This window comes from Ammospiza nelsoni, chromosome 2 (assembly GCF_027579445.1).
Source record: "Ammospiza nelsoni isolate bAmmNel1 chromosome 2, bAmmNel1.pri, whole genome shotgun sequence".
In the NCBI taxonomy this organism is placed as follows: Eukaryota; Metazoa; Chordata; class Aves; order Passeriformes; family Passerellidae; genus Ammospiza; species Ammospiza nelsoni.
The window spans coordinates 51,510,061-51,535,132 of record NC_080634.1 but is presented as its reverse complement, the minus strand read 5'-3'; the positions used below and the strand labels follow the sequence as shown (position 1 = coordinate 51,535,132).

At 38.2% G+C, this 25,072-nt stretch overlaps 1 protein-coding gene across 2 annotated transcripts in view; it reads right to left on the bottom strand.

The window, feature by feature from the left end:
* FRY (FRY microtubule binding protein) overlaps positions 1 to 25,072 on the bottom strand; it is a 157,405-nt gene that overhangs the window by 113,639 nt on the left and 18,694 nt on the right. For both annotated transcript variants that reach the window (XM_059492679.1, XM_059492689.1), the window contains exon 2: positions 14,069 to 14,268. In XM_059492679.1, coding sequence (XP_059348662.1) covers positions 14,069 to 14,268 — 200 coding nt within the window. The remainder of the gene's footprint in view (positions 1 to 14,068; positions 14,269 to 25,072) is intronic.

The following is a 25,072-nucleotide window of genomic DNA, read 5'->3' as shown; positions in this document are numbered from 1 at the left end:
ACTCATCAGCTTCTGTTAATGTACCAGGCAAAATACCATCCCTGCCAGGGGATAATAGATATAAAATAAAGAAATCTGTAAAGCTGATGAGATAAGGAAATGGAGAGTCTTGAGTTGGACCAAAGATTTCTATTATTTCATGTTTCTTTCAGAACCAAATGTTGCCTGGTATAATCTGCTGACTGATTTTGAAATTAATTATGCTGATCCACTTGTAATGCCAGCTGGCAAGGAGGCCAGCTGTGGGGTGACTGCAGTATCCCCTGACTACCTAGCAAATACAAAAATCAACAAAATGTTTTCTACTGAGTCACTGATTTACCCAGAACAGCCATCAATATTTTTCATAGTTTTATCCAGTATCTCAAGTGAATCCTCCAGGTTACATTATGGGCACAACAGCTATTAATTACAACTTTATGACAGATTATTGGTGATGAACATCTGCATTAAAAAACCTTGTAACCCTGAGAAAACACAGGATACCACCCCACCCACAGCCCTCCTCCTCCTCAATCAGTAAGTCGGTTCTACCCTGCCTAATTGTGTCTCACAGGAGGACAATGCTTCTTTTGTCTATTGCTTTTCACTGAAAAGGACAGCAGATAAACTTTCAAAAGTAGTGTTCAACTTATTTGAAAGGAAAAGGATTCTTGTTTTCATGGGTCCTGGACAATTCAGCATACTAAGAATTTACTGCTGTTTGGGGGAAAAAAAAAATCAACACCCTCTTTTTTTGTCTTTTTAATCAAGAAATTTCTGATCCTGTTCAGAAGACTTGTGTTACCATAGATAAACATCTATTTCAACAAAAAGTGCTTCAGCATGCAGAAGCTTTGTGATTCCATGGCCAACACTGCAGTACTTGGCTTTCAGAGAGCAGAGTTTCAGGGAGAAATGAGGTGTGGGATTCCTCATCACATGCTGTCTCTAAGGGGGACACAATTAAATAAGACAAACCATGCTCTGGAAACCTGAGATAGGAACTGCAATCCTGAAAATGTCCTCATCACTTGTAACCTATCTGGGGAAGCACATACACCTCCCAGATAGCTGAGTTTTAGGGGATGCAGGCCTGGGTTGAAGAAGACTCCTCCATTTGACAATGCAATACAAGCCATCATGTGCCCTCCTACAGGTGCTACACCAGGGCTTGGTGCACTGGCCCAAAGAAACCATTCCTAGGCCATGCAGCAGCCTTGGTTGCAGCAGAAGGCAGATGGCATGGAGAACTGCCAAAAGCCAGGAAGCCTTCTGCTGCCCTAACTTCTCAATGTCTCTGGTTTAGGGCTTCAGTTGAGGCCTTTTTCCTCCCTTCATCCCATCCTGCACCTACTGCTGCTTCTGCTGCTCCCTTCCCCTCACACTTTTGCCAGGCAGCAGCTGCTGCTGCAGCTGTCTCTGCCTCTTCATGCCCCTGTTTGGATTGCTGCTGCTGCTTCTCCCTTGACTCCTTCCCAGGACAGTTCTGCCACCGGTGCTCCCTGCAGCCACTGCAGGACCCAACCTGACCCATGGAGACAAGAGTGTTTGCACACACCTTCCCACTTCTGGGAGCGGGGTGCCCACACCAGAGGCCCTCGTCGTCTCCCTGCAGTGAATGGCAACAGCCATATCAGATTGCATGTGGGGTTTGGAGGTTTGAGAGAACTCAGCGTAGAACTTATTACTACTTATTACTAATCCTGAGTGCTGAATAGATAAAAAACTGAATAAAGACGAAGGGCTAGATAGAAATGTGCTTGGGGTTTTGTTGTCTAAGCAGTCCTAAAATATAAAAGTATGAATACATTCATGATAAGGGTAACAACTGACCATGTCAGGGAGACATTACTGAGTAAATTCAAAGGCAACTCTATTATATGCAGGTACTTCAAGTGTCCTTTGAAAACAGCAATTTTCCTTTATGCAACAGAAAATTTCTTTTCATCTACTGTAAACCACTTGCCTATTCTATTTGCTTAGTTCAAATATCCTTACAAATCTCACCTTTTCGTTTTATGCAGTATTTTTTTTCAATAGTGTTGCTATGGCAGATACTACACAAAATACATTTATACTCATGGTAGGTGTTTTTACTGCATACCACAGGTTCGGGACTTGCCAAGAAAGGTTAAAATGAGTAATAATATGAAACTGTCTCTAGGCAATAGATTCCACAGGTCTATTTAACCTGGAGGTACACTTAATTAGTTTTCAAAAAATCCTAAAACTGTTTTCTACCCTCATGGTACAATTTTACTTCAAATGATTTTCTTGCCCACCCAACCCAGGAATGGCAAAGGGGCTTTTTTAAAATATAAGTTGACTTATTTGAGTCTCTGTTGATACACATTCTAGAAAAATGTCTTCCCAATCTTAGATGAATAGTTTGGCTGAATTTGGAGCCAAAGCCTGCAACAACAAAATATGAATAAAGAAAGTTTTGATTAATATGAAAGGGCCCATAGCTTACTGAATTATCAAAAAACATTAGAAAATTTCAGAAGAATGGATTCTCAATAGTAACATTTCAACGTTTAATCACTAAACTAAACATCCTTATTATTTCTTGTTTGAAGTGCTGCTTTCAATTCTGTACTCTATATTTTTTCATGCTGGTAACTCCCATGATATAAACATGTTAGAGATAAATAGCAAAGGAATTTAATATTTGAAACCATTGTTTCTCAATAAAAACATCTAAATGGTTTGTGTCGCTTATGCCTACAAAACAAAATGCTCAACTAAAACTTAACTTCCTTCCTCTCTCTCATTGCTCTTGGGAAAACACAAATAGAATATAATAAAACAGAATATGTTAACTATACAATGGGAAATATATATTTTATCATATTTGCATGCATCAACTAAATATAATATTTACAAATTACCTAAAAAACAACATATCATTCAAACCCTCCATTCACACAGGCACACAAAAACATTTCTCCAAAGACTGTCAGTGACTTTTAATGGTTAATATATTAAGGCTTTTTCAGGGCTGCTACACAAATATAATTGGGTTAATTTACACAGGAATAGCCACCTGTCACAGAACTGAGTGTTCAGGGAAACATAAAAACAAAAGGATGTTGTAGTGCCTATTAAGCTTCACTATGTCACCATGTTATAATGACATATAACGCCCCTTAAAGCTATTTCTAATCTCAGCAACCATTAGGCCTGTTTTTCCTACTGAAATATGATAGGCTACTGTGTTACAGATTGAGATAAAACCTCTTTTTTTTTTCTGCCTAAAAGCATGGTGAAAGGATATTTTTACACTAATTTTAACTTCTGCACTGCACACTAAAAAGCAGACAGACATACTCTACTGAGAGCTCTTCTGGGGTGGAAGACACACCAAATAGAAAGAAGAATGGACCTTTTCACACAAAATGGAGTAGACACTTAACACATTCAACTACTACAGCTACAACATATGTAAAATGCATGTAAGAACAATCTTAAGAGCCCAAAAATCCCCAAGTGTGATTCTTTCTTCTCATGATGAATCACCCCATTGGCCCCCTCTTCCCCAAATGAACATCTCTGTCTTATACACCTTTCAGCAGGAAAGAGAATTGTTGTTTGTAGGAAAAGGTCTGCTCTCAAACATGCAAAGTTTTTTTTGCATTGATTATTTTGTGCATACAAAACCAGGAAAAAGCATCACTGTCAGTCCCGTACTCATGTGATGGGTAACCCATGTCCTGCACTCCAGCTGTGTGCTCCTGCCTTCCCCCTCCCAGAATGGATCTGTGCTGATCCTGCACTGAGCAGGTCCATGAAGCTGGACTTGTGAGTATTTACTTCTGCTTGGCCCTTTCAAAATTGGATATGGAACAGTCTGTGGTCACACACAAAAAGCTCTAGTACAGAAAATAGCTCTGAACTTCTCAGGAAGTAATTTTTTCATTTATATACCTTTTTACTATTTGGAAATTCCCACCACCACCCCAAAGAGTTTAATCAATTTATACCTAAGCAATTAAGAGAGCCAAGCTTTTTGACTGAAAAGGATAATCTGTTTACTCTGATAGCCTCCCAACTGTCTCCCACCTGCAAATTCAATGAAACAGGCAAATTAGTGTCCTGTTTTCATTAACCATTCTTCGCAAGTCAGCAGGTCCTCATGCATAAACATCTAAACTGCCTGTTCAGTGGATGACAACACAATCTTTGACTTCTCTTAGCATCAGTTAGCTGCTAGACACTTCTTTTAAGAAACTGTGTCAGTGACACGGTACACAGAGAGTAAAATAAAGGAGATTTCCCTCATTAACCTTTGAAATCCTAAGGATACAGCATCTGGAAATTCTAAAGGAAAACATAATAAAAAAGATAAGATAATACAGCTTCAAGGAAACATCAGAACTTTGCATAAGACAAAATTACAGATGCACAAAATATTAACAAAAACTGTGATGGATGTCATTTAACTGTTGAAAATTGAGTAAAAAAGCAATACTAATTGTGCATGGTACTTCATGTGGTTTAAATAAGCATAGTTCAAGTGGCCATGAAATATATGTAAAAATGTGCTACATTTAAAAAAAAATATTATTTAACAAGCTCAAGTCAAAAACCTACTCGTCATTACAGTTAATGCACAAAAATAATGAAAGGTGAATGTTTAAAAGACAAACTCAGTATTACTGAGTCTATTCTTTCTCCATGTAATTGCTTTGGGTTTTTTTTTTTGTAACAGCTCTTCTGTTTTGTTCATGTGGAAAAGGATGTGCCTGTACTACTGAATATAAAAATTCAGGAAAACATCAGTTCAGCTTCAAATACAGGTTCTCACTCCCTGGCTTTGACTCTTTGGCATCATCATGCACTGTTCTGATTCAATGACAGACTATGTCATCACATCAGGTATTGCAGGCTAATTTGGTTTGATTACCACATTTTCTGAAAAAGGCATCTTTTACCTAGACTGTCTACCAAGAAAACTAAAACATGGACACATAAATTTTGGTCATGTGAATGTTTAGTCTGAAGTAACTGATATGTCAGAAAAAAAATGGCCATACAGGCCAAAAATCCACCAAATTGATTTTCAGAAGTGCTACTCTACAAAGGTAAATTTCAGGCATCCTGAATAAAGAAGCAAACCCACTGAACTATAGATTGCTATTCAATGCAAAGTACAAAAATTACTGCTACTTTCCCAACATGACACAGAACGTAAAAAAAAACTCCCAACACAAAACAAAAACCAACAAAAAAAACCCCCAAAAAAACCCCAACAAATCCAAACAACAAACCTACTACTCTCAGCATTTCTATTTTCCATTGCAAAGTAAGATGCTTTATTGTACACAGGAAGTAAAACATTTCTTTTACTACAATATTTTAAGCCCCAAAAAAGCAGATAACTACTAGTGGACCAGCTCTGAAAGAAATATTTTAAAGACATGCTTTTGTGAAACCTTAAAGAAATATTTCAATACACGCTTTTGTGAAACCTGTAAGTTGAAAAGAGTACTAATGATAACTTTACTGAGATTGCTGGTACACTCTAGCACAAGTGAGAAAGGAAATTTTCAGGGCTGTTTGTTTTCAGAGTTTGTTTTACTAGGAATGCCTTTTCAAAATTGTAACTTAATGAACACATCAAAATCCTATGTCTATAAGGATCCTCCTGGTTAGCATTACAACATTTTCCCTTGGCTTTCTCTGATTTTATTTATTGCAATACTACAGTGTACAGAAAGAGGTAGATTTTACAATATGTAAGTATGATAAATTTAAAAAGATCATCTGGAGACAAAGTGTGGGCATTTATTGTTGACAGCACAGTTCCATCACAGCCTTGTGTGATTCTAACCTAAAAATTCCAATATAGAAGATAAAATTTTGTTGATTGAAATCTAATTTACTAGGGTAGGGAATGTATAAGGCCTCAGTCAACAGTGGTTGACTGTGGTGTCATAGGGTGCAGTATGAGAGCCCAAGATCTTTATCAGCCTGTTGGACTGGAATAAGCATGATGCTCTAAAAAAATGTTTGATAAGTGATTTCCATGTAGCAAAAAGAACAATAATGACGATGGAGATCAAAATTTCCAAGTCTACATTAAGACCTTTTCATGAAACTGCTATTCAAGACACTGTTTCAACTGTTTATTATGGTTTATTAAGGGTTTTCAGCTATGTGACCTGGCTCAGCAAGGCCCCTGACAGGGAGGGGGCAGGGCTGTGGGAGCAGGAGACTGCTGTGGCTGTTGCAGCAGGGACTAATGGCTCCCAAACCTGGGAATGGGTCCTGGCCTGTGGGCAGGTGTGGGAGAGACTCAGAGGAGGCCATTAAGGCTTATTAGTGCCTGAGGGCCCTGACCACTGGTTACCCACTCGGAATAATGTGACCTAATTTAATAAAGCCTATAGGAAGCCCTTATCACTTGATTTGAATAAATTTAGGCTTGTAATTGCAGGGCTGCTCCAAGCACAGCAGGGATCTCTGCAAACAGGAATCACATTCTCTCAAGACCCAGACAGCCAGGGGTAATAAAGGACAGCAAATGACCCTGGCCATGGTCTGCTGTCTGATGTCCATTACTGCTTTAAGATCAGATACTTATTGTCACCAACCGTGCACCTGTTTTCACAGAACAGAAAAAGAGATGAGGAAAGTGTATTTCTAAAGTGAACTTGAGAATTACTGCCAGTAGTTTTCTTTAAAATTCTGTTACTTGGACCTGTATTGGTTATGTGTTTATTTCAAAGGCTGTAAATGTACCACATCAGAGGTGTCCCAAGATGATTTGATCTGAAGCCTTCTCCTTCTGGTTACTGGTACTGATTTGACAGACTTTCAAGGAGGATGCCAGATGCCTTTGCAGAGCTAATGTAAGCCTTCACTGTTCTTTTGCTACAAGTCTGTTGGCCCTAAAAGCTGTAGCTTCCACACTTGTTGCATGCTCAGCTAGTGAAACAAGACCTTATTGGGTGAGCCTCCAATTTGGGAAGGTAGCTACATGAAGTATTTCAAGTTTTCTCATATTTGTTATGCCACCACATTTGCAGGGTCAAATATGGTACAATTCAAGCTGTCTGATGTATAAACTGTGCCATGCCAGATTCAGGCCCAGAAAAGACCACATAAATTAAGCAATACCTCAATGACTTGAAATGTGACTCTGAAAGCATGCAAAGGATGAAGCAGTTGTGAAGCTATGGGAAGATACCTCTTTAATGAATTGCTGCTTATCTGCCAACAATGCTACTGAAGTGTACACTTGATTTTTTTCTGTCCTTCATGATGGCTTCAGTGATAAGATTGGCCTGAAATTACTGCAGTAAGACTTCCATTTTCTGGTGAGTGGCAATAGCCATCTCCTTAAATGACACCATAATGTGATTAAGGGCATGTGGTAGGTTCTCTGCTATATTTGCAAGCATTGGCCAACATGTGATGCAGTGTGACTGCCTCAGTGACCTTGGATTGAATCTGACTTGCAATGTTAAATTCCCGTAGCGATTTGAACCATTCACTATCCTCCAACTGTATCCATGCAGTAATGAGGCCGAGGGACAGCGAGCTTCCTGCAGAGCCTGACCATTGGAATGAGCTCTGCTCATGTCCCAAGCAGCATTCTGTATGCTCACTCAGCCATGGAAACCCTGAGAGCACTGAGAAAGTGCCCATTGACACCATCTGACTCTGAAATGTGTGAAAGTTTTATAGACCTGTATTGAAGTGCAAATGACAATGCCAATGTCTATGCAAAAGCGTGTCTGTTTCCGTCTTGACTAGCTAAATGGCATAACGTTTTCCCCTCAGTCTTATATGGGTGTTGGAATCAGACCATACTGGATGCTCTCTGTGTTCTCCTGCACTCCCCGCGATTATTTCTGAAACCCTGCATTTGTCTCTTCCTCTATCTCTTTTTTCCCCAGCTGCATCCTTCATACTCTTCTTCCTCAACTTCTATGTTTCAATGCTGCAGTGTGTCCCCCTGAACTACACAGAAGATAGCTGATCTATGATCATTGCTTCACTCATGCAACCCTTTCTAGATCTTTCTGGAAGATAATTGGAAAAGAATTATTCTGGAAGATAACTGTCCTGAGATAATTACCCACCTTGTCCTAGAAGACAATTACCTACCCTAGCTCTATGCTGTTCAGTGCCTGGCTTCTGCTACAGATCTCAACCTGAGATACAGACTGAGATAACTGGAGGGAGATACTATATCTGAGGTGGTAAGTGGAAGGGGAAGTGAAAGATCTTTATGCCATTGGACTTGTCTTTGTTATATTTGATTGCTCTCGACCTTTTGTACAAAAGGCCAATCTTTCCCATTATTTTCTGCCTTCACATCCTTTGAGTTCTTGAGTAGAGTCTGCTTATTTCATGGAAGAGATCTCCCAGGCTTAGCTGCCTTTCCTTCTGCTGGAGAAAAGAGCACACTGATCTGGCCCAGCTTGGGCTTCTTTATCACCAGCGGACTGGAATATATTTGGAAAGCCAGTGAGCTCCCAAGGAAAACTGATTAGTGAAGGAGGGAAGAGTGATGACTGAACCATTGTTTGGTTTAATTGATTTCTTGAAACAGAGCAGTTAGCTGCTGGAAAGTCTGAGTGAAAGGAAACAGAACTGTAGAGACAGTCCACACAGAAATTAAACTCAGAATCATAGAATCATGGAGTAGTTTGGGTTAGAAGGACCTTAAAGATCATCAAACTCCAACCCTACTGGCATGGGCAGGGACAACTCCCACTAGATAGATTGCTCTATTCTGGTCTTGAATACTTCCAGGGATTGGGCACTTAAAGCTCCTCTGGGCGATGAGAAATCCTTAGGTATGGCTACAAGTTGAATAAAATCCTGAGACCAACTACTAGTCTAAAAACTTGACCCAGGATCCAGTCAATGACTTGCAGGAAAGGAACTCTGCTGAGCTGACACTTTCTGGAAGGACTAGGAGACAGACCCTCTCCTGAGGGGAATGACTGTTCTTGGTCCTCCAGGCTGTCCTATGACTGACTGAGACAGATTTGCACATTCAGTTACCACATCCACTGTAATAGATCTGTGGGGCTCCATGCAATGGAAAGATCATACATGTTCAGGTTACATATTGAGTACCTAAAGTAATATGCTGTGCAGATGCTTTCACTTTCTTATGGGGAGGCGAAAGAACAGTCCCCAGCACAGTATAATAAAGTGAGGCAGAATTTCATAAAGAAGCATCTTAAGTACTTCAGAGACAATTCTTTAAAGAATAATTAAGAATAATTATTCTTAATTATCTCTACATTATTTGTTGCAACTAGGTCTAAAGAAGCTACTATAATAATATTTATTGATATAATTTAAATGCTAAATAAATAATACAGTAGAAATAAAGAATGATGAGACATTAGATACTGAGGTATGGTATTACGAATTTTGAGGTCCTTAGAGCTGGGATTGACTGCTACAAAGTTTTGACTAGCACAAACAGTCATGGAATAAAATAATTAGATTAATGATCAGTGGCCTAATCCCTCAGTGACACAGAGGTGGAGAGGGACATATGACAATGGGAAGGCAGCATGCTCGTAGCATTTATAGAGGAAAGGCCCTAGATAGGTTTTGTATGAGAAAAGAGAACAAAATTTTCAATATGTATTTGCATAAAGGTATTCAAATAAAGTTGTACAATTGTCAGTTTGTCTGGGCATACATATCCTGAGTGAATAGCTAGAACAGAGCAAGGCAGCTTGCCTTTCCTCTTTTCCAGGAAATTACTTGTTCCTTACAGTAACTACTATCTATTCCCTGTGAACAAACAGGGGGTCAAAGTCCTTGTACATGCCAAACTATTAATGAGGACTTCAAATGTAAAATGTGTGTACCAGTAATATGTCTCATTACAGGTGACAACCAGGGAGTTGTCACCTGGTGTGATGCAGCTGGAGTTTTAGTCCATGCAAACCAGAAAATTCTACATTACAGCTGTGGGATAAAACTGCTTGGTATTGTCATAGCCTACATAAAGGTTCCTAGTTATCACAGCCCAGTCCTCAGAAAACAAAAACCTATTTCTTTTTCTCCCAAGTCTGTTCTTAGCCTATTCTCCGCCTAGAGAAAGTGAAGCCTAGACGGAAGCTAATCAGAAATGAGTCCCATTATACATATTGGTTGGTCAGTCTCCGCAATTTGCATTATTCTTTCATTTTTTTCAAAGTCTTCTGAACCATCTGCTAGGTTATTATCACTAGGCCTGTCTTAAAATAGATCTCTATTTTAATGTCTTCAAGATCCTAAGGAAATGGGAGTAAAAAAGACACTAGTATCAACCACATCACTCCTTTCAGGGTTTTTCCTAATGGTGAGATGAAACCTGCCTAAGTTACACGCAGAATACATGAATATGCTTATAGTTCCAATCCTATAATGAGTAAATTCTGTTCCTGAGTTCTGTATTCAGAGAGATCCTGAATTTAGACAAGCTCAGTAAAAGAAGATGCTTGCAGGAGAAAAGCATAATGAAAGTTTACCAACAGCCAAATTAACCATTAACAACTGTCAATGCCTGTAGCTCCCTATGTTTTATCAATGTCTACAGCTGTGTGTAAGTACTGCTGAAAGCCGTATTTAAAGATTAGCCTGCTCTGTATGCACAGGATGAATTATTACCCAAAGTGATAATCAACAGTCCTAAAAAGGAAACTGTTTTCTGGGTTTTCTCCTTACAGAGCTATGATACATATTCTTTCATTTGAACCGCCAAGAATGTTTTCCTGGCTTCCTCTTTCTAGCGTCATTTCAAGGTCACCACTGCTTGAAAAAAGAAAAAATCAGCAGCAATAAAATATCAGATTGTGTTCATAAGTGAAGCAAAGCAGAGAAGATTTAGAATAAAAATTGATAAAAAATAAATATTAATTAAATCAACTGTGAAAAAATGTCTGCAGAATAAAATCTTAGTATTTGTTAAAAATAATTACCTACAGAAAAGAACCAGGAAATTATTAAAGATTATCAAGAAAATATTATTTACATTTAATTTATGGGAATTTTATTTTTTAAACTGGACAATCCACTTTAATCAAGTCTGATGCCAAACATTTTTAATTTGAAATAATATAACTTGACAATCTGGGTACAGCAGTAAACCATTAAAAATTAGCCACATGACTGTGAACTTTTAATTACTGAATTGTTTTTTTATATATTAAAGATCGTAAAAAGGGGAAAAATAGACCTGAAATTCTGAATAAAATATTCTGCAGACAAAGTTAAAAAATGTCAAATCTAGAAACAAAAATTTTCCATTTTAACTTAGCAGTGGATAGTTGACATTATATTCGTGTCTAGAAAATAGATTAACTGGGGAGTGTGTTTTTTATGATGATCACTGCCAGATCCAGTTACCAAAATGTCAAATGATACTTGCTTGCCAGCGAGGGCAGCAGGATGAGTGGGTGACATTGCTCTCTGTTTTCTTTCCCATTGGAATATTGCTATTCCAAATGAGACTTCATGGGGCTGCAGGAAGAGGTGGGATTTGCTGTGCCCTTCACTGATGCCCTAAAAAATAACAAAGCTTTCTAGTGCCTTTCTAGCATCTGCAACTCATGGTGTGACACAAACATGGTTTTCCAACACAGCTGTCAGAACACCGCAATTTACACTTCATCTCTGTGTGCACAACAAAAGAAAGAGCTTGATATATCACATGGGCATATAGAACCCAAAGAAACTGCAAGAAAAATTCATAAAAACAACAGTAATGATAATCAGAAAGTATAAACAGGCAGAATATGTGTATCAAAAGAATGATCGAGGTAAAAAAGGTATCAATAAATATTTAATTTAACCATAGTAACTTCAGAGCTTTAATGTGAGTTAGACTTGGTGATAAAAGAGTTGCAATGGCAACAATATTATAAACAGATCATTTTATCTTCTCTAGAAGATATCCTAAGTATTCATCACTCATAAAATTAAACTGTCATATCTTGTAATGACTTGGAGAAATCAAATTAGAAATATCTCAGCGTTGAGCACTGTGCATGTTTGACTTCCTTTGAAGTACACTTGAGTTTAATTAGAACATAAACTTCAAAGAGTTCAGCATCTGACTACCTATTGTGAAAAAAGGCCAAAAGGTAGCTTTTCACCATCAATTTATAAACTTCGTCTCCCAAACCCCTGGGACCTCCTGGTCACAATTCTAATCAGTAGATTAAAATGTGGGAACAAAGCTGCTAAACATCCAACAGCTACCTCGCCAAAAGGGCAGACTTATATTCTTAGCTATTATTTGAGAATAATTTTTGCCATTTTCCCTTGTCACTTCTTTCGTTACAACCTAATTACTTCAAGATCATTTTGACTGAATGCCTACAGAATCCTGTTTACTCATTGGTCACAGCCAACCTCAAACAGCAGCATGCCATGGCTTGTAAGTTTTATTAGTACTAATGAGATGTGAGTATGTAATTGAATTATTGTTAGTGTCTCATGGTCAGATTCCTGTAAAAAATACATTCTGAAAATGATGACAGGAAGGTGACATTCCAGTCTCTTGTAATATTTCTACATTCTACACTGAATTTACCAAATAAAATTCCATTGAATAACCTCTAGAATAAGATCAACATTCAGATAATAATAGTTTCTCAAAGTGAAAAAAACAACATATTACCACACATCAACTCAAAACCATCTTAACACAAGGTGAAATGGGAATAAATCCATGCCTGAAATCTTACATGAAAATGCAGAGGTTCATGTTTAAGAGTAACAAAGGTGCTGCAAGGAAATTATGTCCTCAGTACTGGTCTTCTTGCTGTTTTCCTGATCTTGTCAAATAATTTTACAGACATTTTGTTTTAAAATTTTAAAGATGTTCTCTGGCCATTACATGAAGACTGGATGGTAATAAATAGCTGCTGGTATTTTATTTTTTAGAAGGACCTACACTATGACTGTCAGTTTATTCTACTTCTCGTGATTTGGAGGGAACACATCAAAGAAGAAAAAATTGATTTTTTTCATAATATTCTTTACTTTAAGTTTTTTTTGGTGTTATTTCCAAATTACATAAGATAGTTCTGTCATCTTGCATCTAGCTAATGTTTCAGAAGAAAGCCTGCTAAAACTTTCCAAGCATCAAATGCTTCTGAATCTAAATCAAAGCTAAACAGATGCCATCAGAATAAAGAAAATTTTAATTTTGCCCTTCAAAATATCCTGAAAATGGGGAACTGACCTAAGTATTCTACATTGGACTTTATAACAAAAACATTCTAAGACTTAATTAAAATTCCCTTTTAGTACAGAAGTAGAGATTTCTGGTTATTTTTAGGTCCTGGCTTTTTTTACCTCATCAGAACTAAAATATAAATTACAGAAATATTCTTCCTTAATCAAAATAACAAGAATGTATATAAAATGTAATCTCAAGTTAAATGAGCAGAAGTTCAGTTACATAAGACAAATTGTAACAGACATACTTGCGTGTTAAATTTGCCTAAAAATACAAATAACAATGGCTCTCTCACTGTGCAAGACCTTGTATTGTAATGCCTTTCTCAAGTGCTGCATGCTTTTTCATATCTGGAAAATAGGTGCTATAGTCCTCTGCTAGATTGTGTTATCTACTACTGTCAGAACTAAAAGTGGTAGCCATTTTCATGTTTTAGCTGAAAACCTGTGATGTTCAGAAATACTGCTTTTATCATATTTCAGCCTTTTCTAATCTATTTTGACTCAAGTGACTGCTCTCCCAGCTGTGAAATCTATGCTGGCTGACACCCCTTCTGCCTCTCAATCCCATCAGCGTATGCCCACACAGCAAACAGAAACTAAATATCAATTCCTTTTCATGTCACCCCTATGGCATATCTTGCATACCTCTACCCTCTCCCACAACATTCTAACTGCCGTAGCAGCAGATCTCACAGTTTGGGAAACACTATCAAACTCCAACGCAGATTGCAAGCAAAATATTCTTCATTGCACAGCAAGCAAGCCTGCTTTTAAAACAAATTCAAAGCACAAAAAAAAAAAAAAAAAAAAAAAAAAAAATTATATATATATATATATATATATACATATATACATGGAGTTTCTTTTTACTCACAAGAGGTTCTGCCATGATGATGCGAATCTTGCGTTCGGCCAGGGTAGTGAAGTTAACAAACAAGCTCTTCAGGACATATTCCCCAGGTTTGCTGTCCGGGTCAATGCTGATGGGCAGCATGGCTGGGGGCCCTCTTTCTCTCTGTGTACCAGAAACAGGAGGGACAGGTGGCTTGATATATCCGTTACCAACTGGAGAAGCTGAAATGTAGAAAAGACACATTTACTTCAGGGTAATTCAACATGGTTTAACTGTCACAGAGCACCTCAACAGCTCACTACACAGTCAAAGCAAAACTGGAGACTAGCTGCTAACCAAAGAAATACACAACGCATCAATAAAACTTCCATGGTGCCATAGGTGAAATACACATTATCTAACTGGAAGAAGAAATCAAAGATGAAATATTTTATGTAAAAATTGAGTGGTGTTTATTATGCAGCGCATACTCAGTCCTCTTTTTTTTTTCCCATGGTCAGACTTGCTGATACCTATCTGAAAAACATTCTCATTTTTTTATCTTTTGCATTCAAGTCAGACCTGTAACTCAGTTGTCAACTAACAAAAATTTATTCTTTATTGCTATTCAAACTGGTTTAGCCTTGAGTCTGGTCTTTTGACTATGGTGAGTTGTAAAGGATCTTATTCTCCTGTAATCTATACTGAGGTCAGTAAGAATGACTCAAAAAACAACATACATGTTACCAGTATAAATCTTATGAAGAGTCAGAGATGGAATGTTTTCCATGGTCAAAAAGTATTAATTATGCATTAGCTTTCCTGAAAGCACCAAACCCTACAGTTCCATCTGGCACTTTTGAGATTACACCTGGTGTATTTTGCTCAGATTTGTGCTCTCCCATACAAAAATGACATTGCCATTCTGAAGCAAGGCCAAGAGAGGACTACAAAGATGTTCAGGGGCTTGCTAGGTTAGTAAAGGCTGAGAGTGCTGGACCTTTAATTTAACCTTGAGAAGAGAATCTTAGTGGACTCTTTAGCTACCTAATGAAGTATAGCAAAGATGCCAAGGAACTAGAGTCTGCTTTGAGCTGAGAACGACAGGACAAGAGGCAACAGACACTAGTTTGAATGTGATAAATTTCTATTAGATGAATGGAAATAATTTCCACTGTGAGGAGGTGATCAAACACTGTTACATGTTGCCAAGAGATACAGCAGAAACTTCACTTTTTGGAGACACTTGAAAGTTGACCAGACAAGGTCCTGAGAAACCTTCCCTAGGTTATCATCCACGAGGGACACCTTCCAATCTAAATTATCCTGTGACTGAATTCCCCATTATGAGTATCAAGATATTGTATACTAGACTGAGCTCTACTTGCTGTTCTCCTGTGAATGAAGGAAAAATAAAAAGAAGCACTGTTACCATCCTACACATAAAATTTACAACCCAAAATCCTCAGGGGTCAGCTCTTATTGGCAATAAAAGTCATGTTTGGTGCGCAGGCAGATACTGGGAGCACTCTCTCTCTGTTTTGCCAGACTTTTAAAGTAGCAAATTAAGTAACACTGGCAAGACCAGCCATTATCCACTCTGACCGTAATAAAAGTGTCACAATGCCCACGAGCTCTACTGGTGATTGGGACAGAGATGCTTTAATGCAATACAAACCATGGAAATATTGTGAACTAAAACCATTACAGCACTTCCCCACAGCACTGCATCCAGAGGGTTACATTTGCATCCAAGTTGCAAAGAAAGAGAGAAAGAAGAATGAACTACAATGATGGTTGCCTCACATCTAATACCTTTAGTATCACTTTTGCTCTGAGGTACAGAATTATAAGTGTTACTGAAATTAATTGTAATTATTAGGGACATATGATTGTTTTAACAATAAATTAGATTTTTGATCTTTCCTATGAATTTGAACATTCCATTGTTGAACAAAAATGAAAAAAAAAATTAAAAGAAGAAACTTTTTAGTTTCAGAGTTTTAAAATAAAACCCAAAATTACACTGAAAAATAAAAAAGCATCCCCTAGAGAAAAGAGAACATGTCTTCCTTTAGAAAAATCAGTTTAGAAGTTTCTATATGGCTATAATAGAAGACAGAAATGTTTCTCTTCATGTAGCTATTATTCTGCAAGTGTAACACATCTATACTTTTATTTTCTTCACTGAAAATAACCCCTCACTGACGAGGTACAGCATCACTCTTCAGCACAGCAGCAGCACTTCTCCCACTGTGACAGATGTTTCCTGCTAGATTTGTTTCCTGCAAAGTTTCACTTGACTTTTGAAGGCAAAAGCATTATCATAGAATCTTCCTGGCATTATGACTCTTGGCAAAAAACGAAGCGCATAAAACTCCTACATTTATACTACACGGGACTTGTTCTAAAAATACACTGTTGTTTTCAATAATAATCTACTTCAAAGTACTGAATAAAATGCAGGGCCACCAGAGAAGAGGGTAAGTGCTACTGTTCCTCTGTAATCACCTAAGTTCTCTTAAAACTTAAACCTGAAGACAGTGGGACGCAAAGGCAGAAGGCTCTCTTGAGCCTGAAGACAGTGGGATGCAAAGGATCAGATGCAAATTTTTATGGACTATCAAATACACTAGGCAATGGAAATTTCTCCACAGATAGCTTCAGGATGGAGTCAGACAACATTTTTACAATCAGGAATTTATTTGCCAAATGTGTGGTTTCGAGCGGCTCACATCTACCCATGAAAATCAGCTAGATCTCCAAGTGCTGGGTCAGGAGAATTCTTTGGTGAGCCATGAAACCAATTTTCTCAGGGATGCGAGTCCCTAGCGCGGCGCAGGCCCCGTGCCTGGCAGGGCGGGCAGGCCGAGCTGCCCGCGCCGCTCCCAGCGCCGTGCCCGGCCCGGGCAGGCCGCTCGCCAGCACGGCCCTGCCAAGCACAACACCCCGCGCTGGGCCCGGCAGCCGGCCCGGGCTGCCTCTCGGAGCAATCGGATCGAACACAAACCCGCCTTCTGTTCCTCGGCAATTCTGCTGCAAACCTGGCCGCTAAGCTCAGGACATTGGGGGGGACTCAAGGCAGGCAGGAAGGCATTGTGTGAGAGCAGGCACGCTGCACATCGCGGCCAAACCTTAGCCATGCTACCTGGGAGCTGCCGCCCTAATCTTCCATCATCGGAGCATTCAGCCAGGGTTCTGAGACTGGAATTTAAATCCACAGAGTCACTGTTAGTAGGAAGCTTGTGAAAAATGCCTATTTTATGATTGGCTTTTCGTAAATATTAAAATGAATATTATATGTGTTGTGTTAGAAAGTAATGCTGTATGAATTCTCTCAAGTAGTGTGTTAAATATAGTTTTAGGTTATAAAAAAATGTTAAAACAGAAACTATGCTATGTAAGATACATTTTTAAAGAAAGGACTTGCAGCGAGATAGCAGCCACAGGACACCTGAATCTTTCAGAGAAAAAGAATTTATTGCCCTCTTATCAGAAGAAACGAACTTCTTCCCGCCTCGAAGGCGCTGTTAGGATTCAGAGGAAGAAGCTGACGATGACCAGACAGAATCCTGTGTTTGAATGGAATTTATGCATCATGTATGAAGTGAATATGCAACAGGCTATTGTTTTTAAGGGTTAATCCTCTGTTAACAGGTGTCCTTTTTCAGCCCTTGCTGCCCAGAAAAAGGCACCCTGAAGCCTGTAACTCTTTGTCTCTATGTCTCATATTGTCCTAATTCAAATTATTCAAATTATTATTACTCTAATTTTATTACTATTTTAATAACTATTTTACTACTATTAAACTTTTAAAATTTAAAACACAAGTGATTGGCGTTTTTCACAAAACCTTTTAACAATGATTCAGTTAGGTTTGTGACACAGGAGGATTTCATTTTTTTCCCAGACATCTAACCAAAAAATCACTTATTTGCACACTCTAATAGAGGAATGCAATTATTTGTGAGATTTGCCATGCACCAAGAATTTTTATTCTAGTTCTTCTCAGAAATAAATAACTTCACAACTTTTCCCCAAATACTGAAAAAACACATCCTGGGGGCTAACATCTACCATTACTACAGCAATTACAGCAGTTTAGAGAAATGAGTGACATATGACATTGATTTAGTTCAAGTTTTTAAAAGACCATTTTGTAGCTGTTAACTTCATTTAAGCATCTTTAGTATGAAAGCTAACATTGCCAACACTCTGAGGGTCTGGAGTTGATCATGAGTTGGTCATGAACTATTATATATATAGGTCTGGCTTTCTAAGGCATCTTTTCAGCTTCATTATCTCCAGTATTTGCATATGCTTGCTATTTGCATTGAAAAAATCTGGCCCAGTGACAAGACTATCACTGATATCTATACTGATAATGTATGAGCTTTAACAGAATATAGCTTTTGTGCCTAGACCGAGAGCCCTATAAAACTCACTTAAAAAAAGTAGCCTCTGAGACATCAAATTAGAAATCAAGGACTCAAAGAAGTAGCTGAATTACTGGTTGGTTCCTTTATGTTGACACATTATAATGTGAGCCTTAGAAGTAGCAGTAAAAGGGATGGGCTCAGTTTCGCCATCTACCCCAATGAAACACTGCCCCATTAAATAAAATGCATAATTTTAACATGAGAAATCACCATGTAGAGTTTGTGTGGGTGCATGCTGAAGATACATAAAAGGAGGTGGGTGGAAGGAAGGAGTTATACTTAATTTGAGGTACTAATTTCCTTGACAAATTTAGTTTTTACTGCCTGATTTCAAAATAATAAATTTTATACGAAGAGAAGTACCAGAACAGATCACAGAAGCATTTAGTTTGAATGTCTACATATTGCAGGGTATTGGTCACCACATAAGTACTGCATTAAGCTAAACCCTTGACTTAGAGGAAAGTAGTTCATCCCCCAGGAGAATGAATGGTGATGTACATGGAGGATACCATGGTAACCCTGATGCCCAAGGACTCTGCAATAGCAGAGAATGTACACATCAAGTTTAGAAAGTTGTATACATATTTAAAGCTCCTATCCTACAAAAATCTGTAATGAAGTTTAACCATGCTCGATCAACTATAAAATGCCTGTACTATTTGTAGGTGTAATTCTGTCTGAAGCACCTTTTCTTATTTCCAACACAGTCTCTTATTTTTCTAGTAAATGTGCAATAAGCTGTATTTCAAATTGTACTCTTATCCTACAGAGCATTTTCATTTACTGCAGGCTATAAGCACATAATTTTCTCAATTTTATGTATTTTTATAAAATGAAAGACAAGGAATAAATATGGCAATATTAGTGTAATATCACACATGGTTGTCATCACAACCATATACTATTGCAACAGAAAGGCCTCCTGACATAAAATCACTGCTAGATTTTTCCATGCATTGATCAATTCCCTGATCAGAAAAACAGCTGTAAAAAAGCACAGTTGTTTTAGTGCAACTGTCAAAAGCTGATACTGGGGATAAGTACCAAATGAAATTATCATAAGAGAGTCCCTGCTGTGATCTGCACTATTTTTCTTAGAGCTGTAAGAGGAATCAAAACAACTGAACGATCATAATACACAAGCAAGAATCTGTGCTACACTGGATATAACTTCAGCCTTACAGTTACTGAATTTTCAGTATCTTTAAGCAGAAAAGCAGAGGTTGCATTTTTTTAGTAAACTGTGTCAAATTTACACTTTAGCAGCAATGAACAAACTAGTAAGACAAACGCAAACATCAACTTGCAGTATTTTCATACCTACCGAGCCCCTTTATAAAGCCGATCACGCTGGATTTTCTCCAACATGCTACTGTAATATCCATGAGCCTGTGAATACCTGAAATGTTCCACTCCTTCAGTTAGAAAAGTTAGAATCCTTTTCTAACTAAAATAGAAAAATAAATTAGTTGTTTCATAATCCTGTTTCACACTTCCTCACTGCTTGTGAGGAAGACATTTCCTTCGGTTTCTTGTTATTGTTTCTCAATAGATAAATGCTGAAGACCTGCAATGTCTGAGCTAGAGCAGGCCTGCAGATCAGCTCAGCCTTTCCATAACCAAAGGGGTAATTTTTAGCTTCAGCATATGATGATGACCACTCACAGAGTGGCTGCGCGTCTATATTTATCCACGAGTACATACTATGCTGACAGATTAGTGAAACTACTTCAGGCACTCCAAGAACATGAGGCAGGATAATGGAGTTCGACAAAAACAAACCACACATATCAAACACATGTATTATCATACAATCCAAGCTGAAAGCAATTAGTATAGAAATGCAAAGCACAGTGACAACACAGGATGGGTTTTGTTTGGTAACTAAAGTCTTTTGGCCAAAAGTACATTCAGTCTAAATTCCTTTCAATAAAGCCAACCCAGTATCTCTTCTTTTCCCATGCCAAGAATCAGTGAGAAACCACATATCCTTAAGAATAATGGTACATCTGCTGCAGTAACTCTTGAGAAAATTTGCTTTGTTTTAGAATGGCAATTATAATATTAAAAAGAAAACACATTATTTAATAAAGCATGAAGAATTTAATTTATAAGGATATGGTCAACGTGCCACAAAAGGTAGCTTTTTCAGCTTTTGAAGGAGAATGTTCTCAATTAATTCAAGCTTGATAGACAGAGAATTAAAAAAAGGAAACTTTTGCTGAAAGAAACAAATTAAAGGTCTACCAGATCCATTTTTAACTTGGTGAAATAAACTGTAAGATTCCCAAGGAAAATGTTGTTCCAGTCTATTAGTAAGATGTACTAATAGCACAAATAGCACGATTTTAATGTAAGCATTATTTTCATAATTAATTTGCATGCATTCAGTTCTGGGCCCCTCAGTTTAGGAAGGACATTGAGATTCTTGAACGTGTCCACAGGAGGACAACAAGGCTGGTGAACTTGGAATACAAGCCCTGCTGAAGGAGCCGGGGGTGTTTAGCCTGGAGAAAAGGAGACTCAGAGGTGACTGTATCACTCTAGAGCTACCTGAAAGGTGGCCGTAGTCAGGTGGAGGTTGTACCTATTCTCCCAGACAACAACTTAGAGAACAAGAGGACACAGTCTGAAGCTGCACCAAGGGGAATATAGGTTGGATGTTAGAAAGAAATTCTTCACTGAAAGAGTGACTGGGCAATGGAATTGTTGGCCCAGGGAGGTGCTGGAGTCACCGTCCCCAGAGGTGTTTAAAAAAGGACTGGACGTGGCATTTAGTGCCATGGTTTAGCTGATGAGGAGGTGTTGGATCACAGGTTGGATTAGATGATCTTAAAGGTCTTTTCCAACCTAGTTAATTCTGCGACCCTGTGAAATCTCAGTAAACATGTATTTGAAAACTCCAGACTCTAAAGACTGCCTAAAACTGTTCAGGCAACTATTGGAGAAGACAATCAGTCATTTTGTGCAGCTGTCTTGACACAAGAACATGACATAAAACTATCCCAACTCATCCTGACTTTCAAAAGACTATTTAATCCAAATACAGGATTCTTTAGGAAAAGCTTCTTTGGTTGACCAATTAGATAGATGGCCTGCAATGCACCAAAGATAAACTTAAACAATTACATGCAAAACAAAAGTCTGGAAATCCTTATGCCAGAGGAAATACTATCTAGTCTAGAAGATAAAATAGAGAAGAGACAGTAGGGTCAGTGGGCAAAAGTACAACAGAAGTTCAAGATTCTGGAGCAAAGCAGTTCATTTAGAAAACAAGTCTAAAGGGAACAGATTTGGGAGGATATCCAATAAAGTGCTGAGATGACCTCAGCTCTCCAAAATGGGTACCTTCAAATATTTGATTATTCTGATTATTCGGAAACTAAAAGGGAGAAAAGGCTAATTTATACATTTCAGATTCCTTACTTTCTTTAAAGAGACATGTCTCGGGAGATTAAGTTGTGTAAATTGGCATGGGGAAGAGAAAGGAAGAAGATATCTTCCATGATAAAGGCACTCCAGGACTTAGTTACCAATTTACCCAAGATAAGACCAATATTTTAAATTATTTCTGTCTGAATACTTAGTGAAAAAATGTTGTTTCCAGGTTTAGATAAATTTATTCCACTCTTTTCACAGTACTTGTGGAGCTACAAAAGACAGTTCCAAATCCTGTAGACTTGGTTTGGCAAATCTCGTCCAAACTTCCTATTCATTTTACCATAATAGGAAAATACAAATTTCATGCGAACTCAAGGAACAGCAAGGACAGAAAACAGGAGACAAATTAACTAGTACATTCACTAAGTAGTGGCAGAATTGCCAATAAAGTGTAAGCTTTGGCTAACCCAACTACTTTACCCAAAGAAAAGGAGGCTTGAACATTCTGTGTGTGCATGTGTATGCACATACTTTCAATTCTTGAATTTATTTTCAGCATCTTATAAAAAAACAAGCCTAAAACAGACCATGTGGTATTCTTAGTGAGACTGAGGATTCAGGGACATAAGGCTAATTTCTTGCTACAAACTCATTCAGCCCTCCCCTTAACCCAAGGGTGGCCAATGATTAGCAGAACGGAGCCTAAGAACACAGGTATTTTTGTAACAATCAGATCCAATCCTCTGCAGGATAGAAACAAAACCTAGAAATAAATATATGGTCACTCAGTAGGCCTTATGGATGCTGAAACAGCACTTGTGGGGAATGCTCTTCTCTGCACATCTACAAAGAGTTCATATGTTCATTCCACTCAGAGATGTCTATGAAGCAGCCATTTTCTGTGATGCACCCCACCAGAAAACAATCAGTTTAATACAAGTATCTTTGCTCTAACTCAGGGAAACATTAGAACAGCCCTTACATGACTGTAACATATAGATAGGTCTTATTTGAGATTGATGTGGTGAAATGCCTGTTAACTTCGAAGCCAAAGGTTCTTGTTTAACCTTGAGCCCTGGAAAGAATAAAACTGTTTGTTTGGCTTCATTAGCCAACTAGCAATCTTCTGGCCCTCACATCCCAGCTGATGGTAGAAAAGTGTTAAGCTTTGTTATCCTCAGAGGAGTACTGCAATTCTCTGCAAGAGAGGGGTAATTGATGTGAGAGCCTGTAGATGAAAGCAGTGAGTGGAACATATTTTCTCCCCTTGCATATGCAGAGGATTCAAGAATGATAACTGCCAAAACAAATAAACAAACAGGAAATCCTGTCATATGTGTCTATCGACTTTTTAAAGGCCTTTTCACTGACTTGGCTAAGCATCCTGTAAGACAGACTTTCCCTCTCTCTTTCTCCTAACTGGCAGGTCAGGGGTTGAGCAGCATACAAGTGTTCCCTAGGTTCTTATCTCAGATCCTTGCAAGACATGTGAGTGAGGCAGGAAAGCAATTCTCCTTCCCTCTCATTCTCTTTGCTCACTTACCTATTTTTCTGCTCCTTTTCCTCTAAATCATTACTTTCTTGTTTACATATACCACTGTGCTGAAGATAAGTGGGAATATATGCACATAACATAAAGATTTTAATTGCACCAATTCTAGAAATTGCTTGGTTTTTTATGAGATTAAAGACTGAAAGTGCTAAACGACATGGAAAATCTTGTGGAAAATCTGCAATTTTCACATTGGAGTGTTTTATTTAGGAGTGACTTCTCGCTAAAGGAATTATCTTTGTTGCCTCTGATGCGTTCCAAATCAAACCAAAATACTTCTCAGTTTCTGTGTTTTATATGGTAATGACATGCTGCCTCTTTGAAGGCTAACTTGAGATTAACAATATACTTCCAAAAGATTTCAAAATCTTAGCATCTTTTCTGCATAACTTCACAAGGCTTTTTTTACCTTTCCAGTTATTCCAAAAGAAAAAACTCCAAAAAAGGATGAAAAGATATTTTCAGAAGAGTAATTGTTGGGTTTTTTCCTAAAAAAGTTAAAGCAGAGACAAGGTTTATTTCTGAAATGATATCAGGATTTTTTTGGGCTCAAATAGAGCTTAAAAATAATTTGATTTTGAATAAAGACATTCATACTCTTCTTTTACACTTTTTTCAGGTACTAGGGCAAAAAGGCTAAGCTCCTCTTTGGTTTTGTTGGATCAGAAAATAGGTTCCTATAAGATTTTTAGACAGACATTTTGTTGCATTTGCTTTCCTTTTCAGAGACAGGGAGATGAACATATTCCTGTAATTTTGTGGTTCATGGGTGTTAGCAGAAGAATTATTTTTAGGGAATTTGGAAAGGGGCCGAGGAAGTACAAGGCTAAAAGAGTCCAAAAGAGAAGGAATGGTTACTTCCAGAAGAGGGACTGACTAGTAAGCAGGGAGGATGTGACTGATATCTTCCTTCCCTAATGCGCTGATTTTGGATGGGGTAGAGTTAATTTTCTCCACAGTAGTTGGTGTGGGGCTGTGTTATGGATTTGTGCTGGAAACAGCATTGATAACCCAGGGATTTTCCAGTTACTGCTGAGCAGGGCTTACACAGAGCCAAAGGGCTTCACTGCTTCTCAGACCAGCAAGTGGTCTGGGGTGCACATGGAGCTGGGAAGGGACACGGTGGGGACAGCTGACCCCAGCTCACCAAGGGGACATCCCAGACCACGTGGTGCCATGCTCAGTGTATAAATCTGGGGGAAAAGGAGGAAGGGGGTTCATTAAGAGTTACAGTATCTTTATTCCCAAGCTACTGTAAGCTGTAATGGAGAGCCAGCTTTCCTGGGGACGGCTGAACACCTACCTGCCTGCACACAGGAGTGAGCAAGTGGCCTTGTGGTGCTTAGTTGCAGCTGGGTTTAAACCATGACATCTATACATTTTCTCTTTGGGACAATATACTTTTTCTTTTCTACTTAAATGTTCTGCAATACAACTGTAAGTCTGGATAAGATGGAATTTTGAACATATATTTAAACTGCTTATTTTTTACCAGAGAGAGACATTAAATGCTTGCATCTCAGTCCTATTCCAATTTCAACAGCTACCTCAGATGTCAGAACTGGAACTGTCCCTGAATTTTTGCTGTCTGTTTGTTCACACTTGCTCTTCCAAACTATTGACATGTTGGATCATGCTGTTAAAACCTCCTTTCACTGGAATGGAAACAGC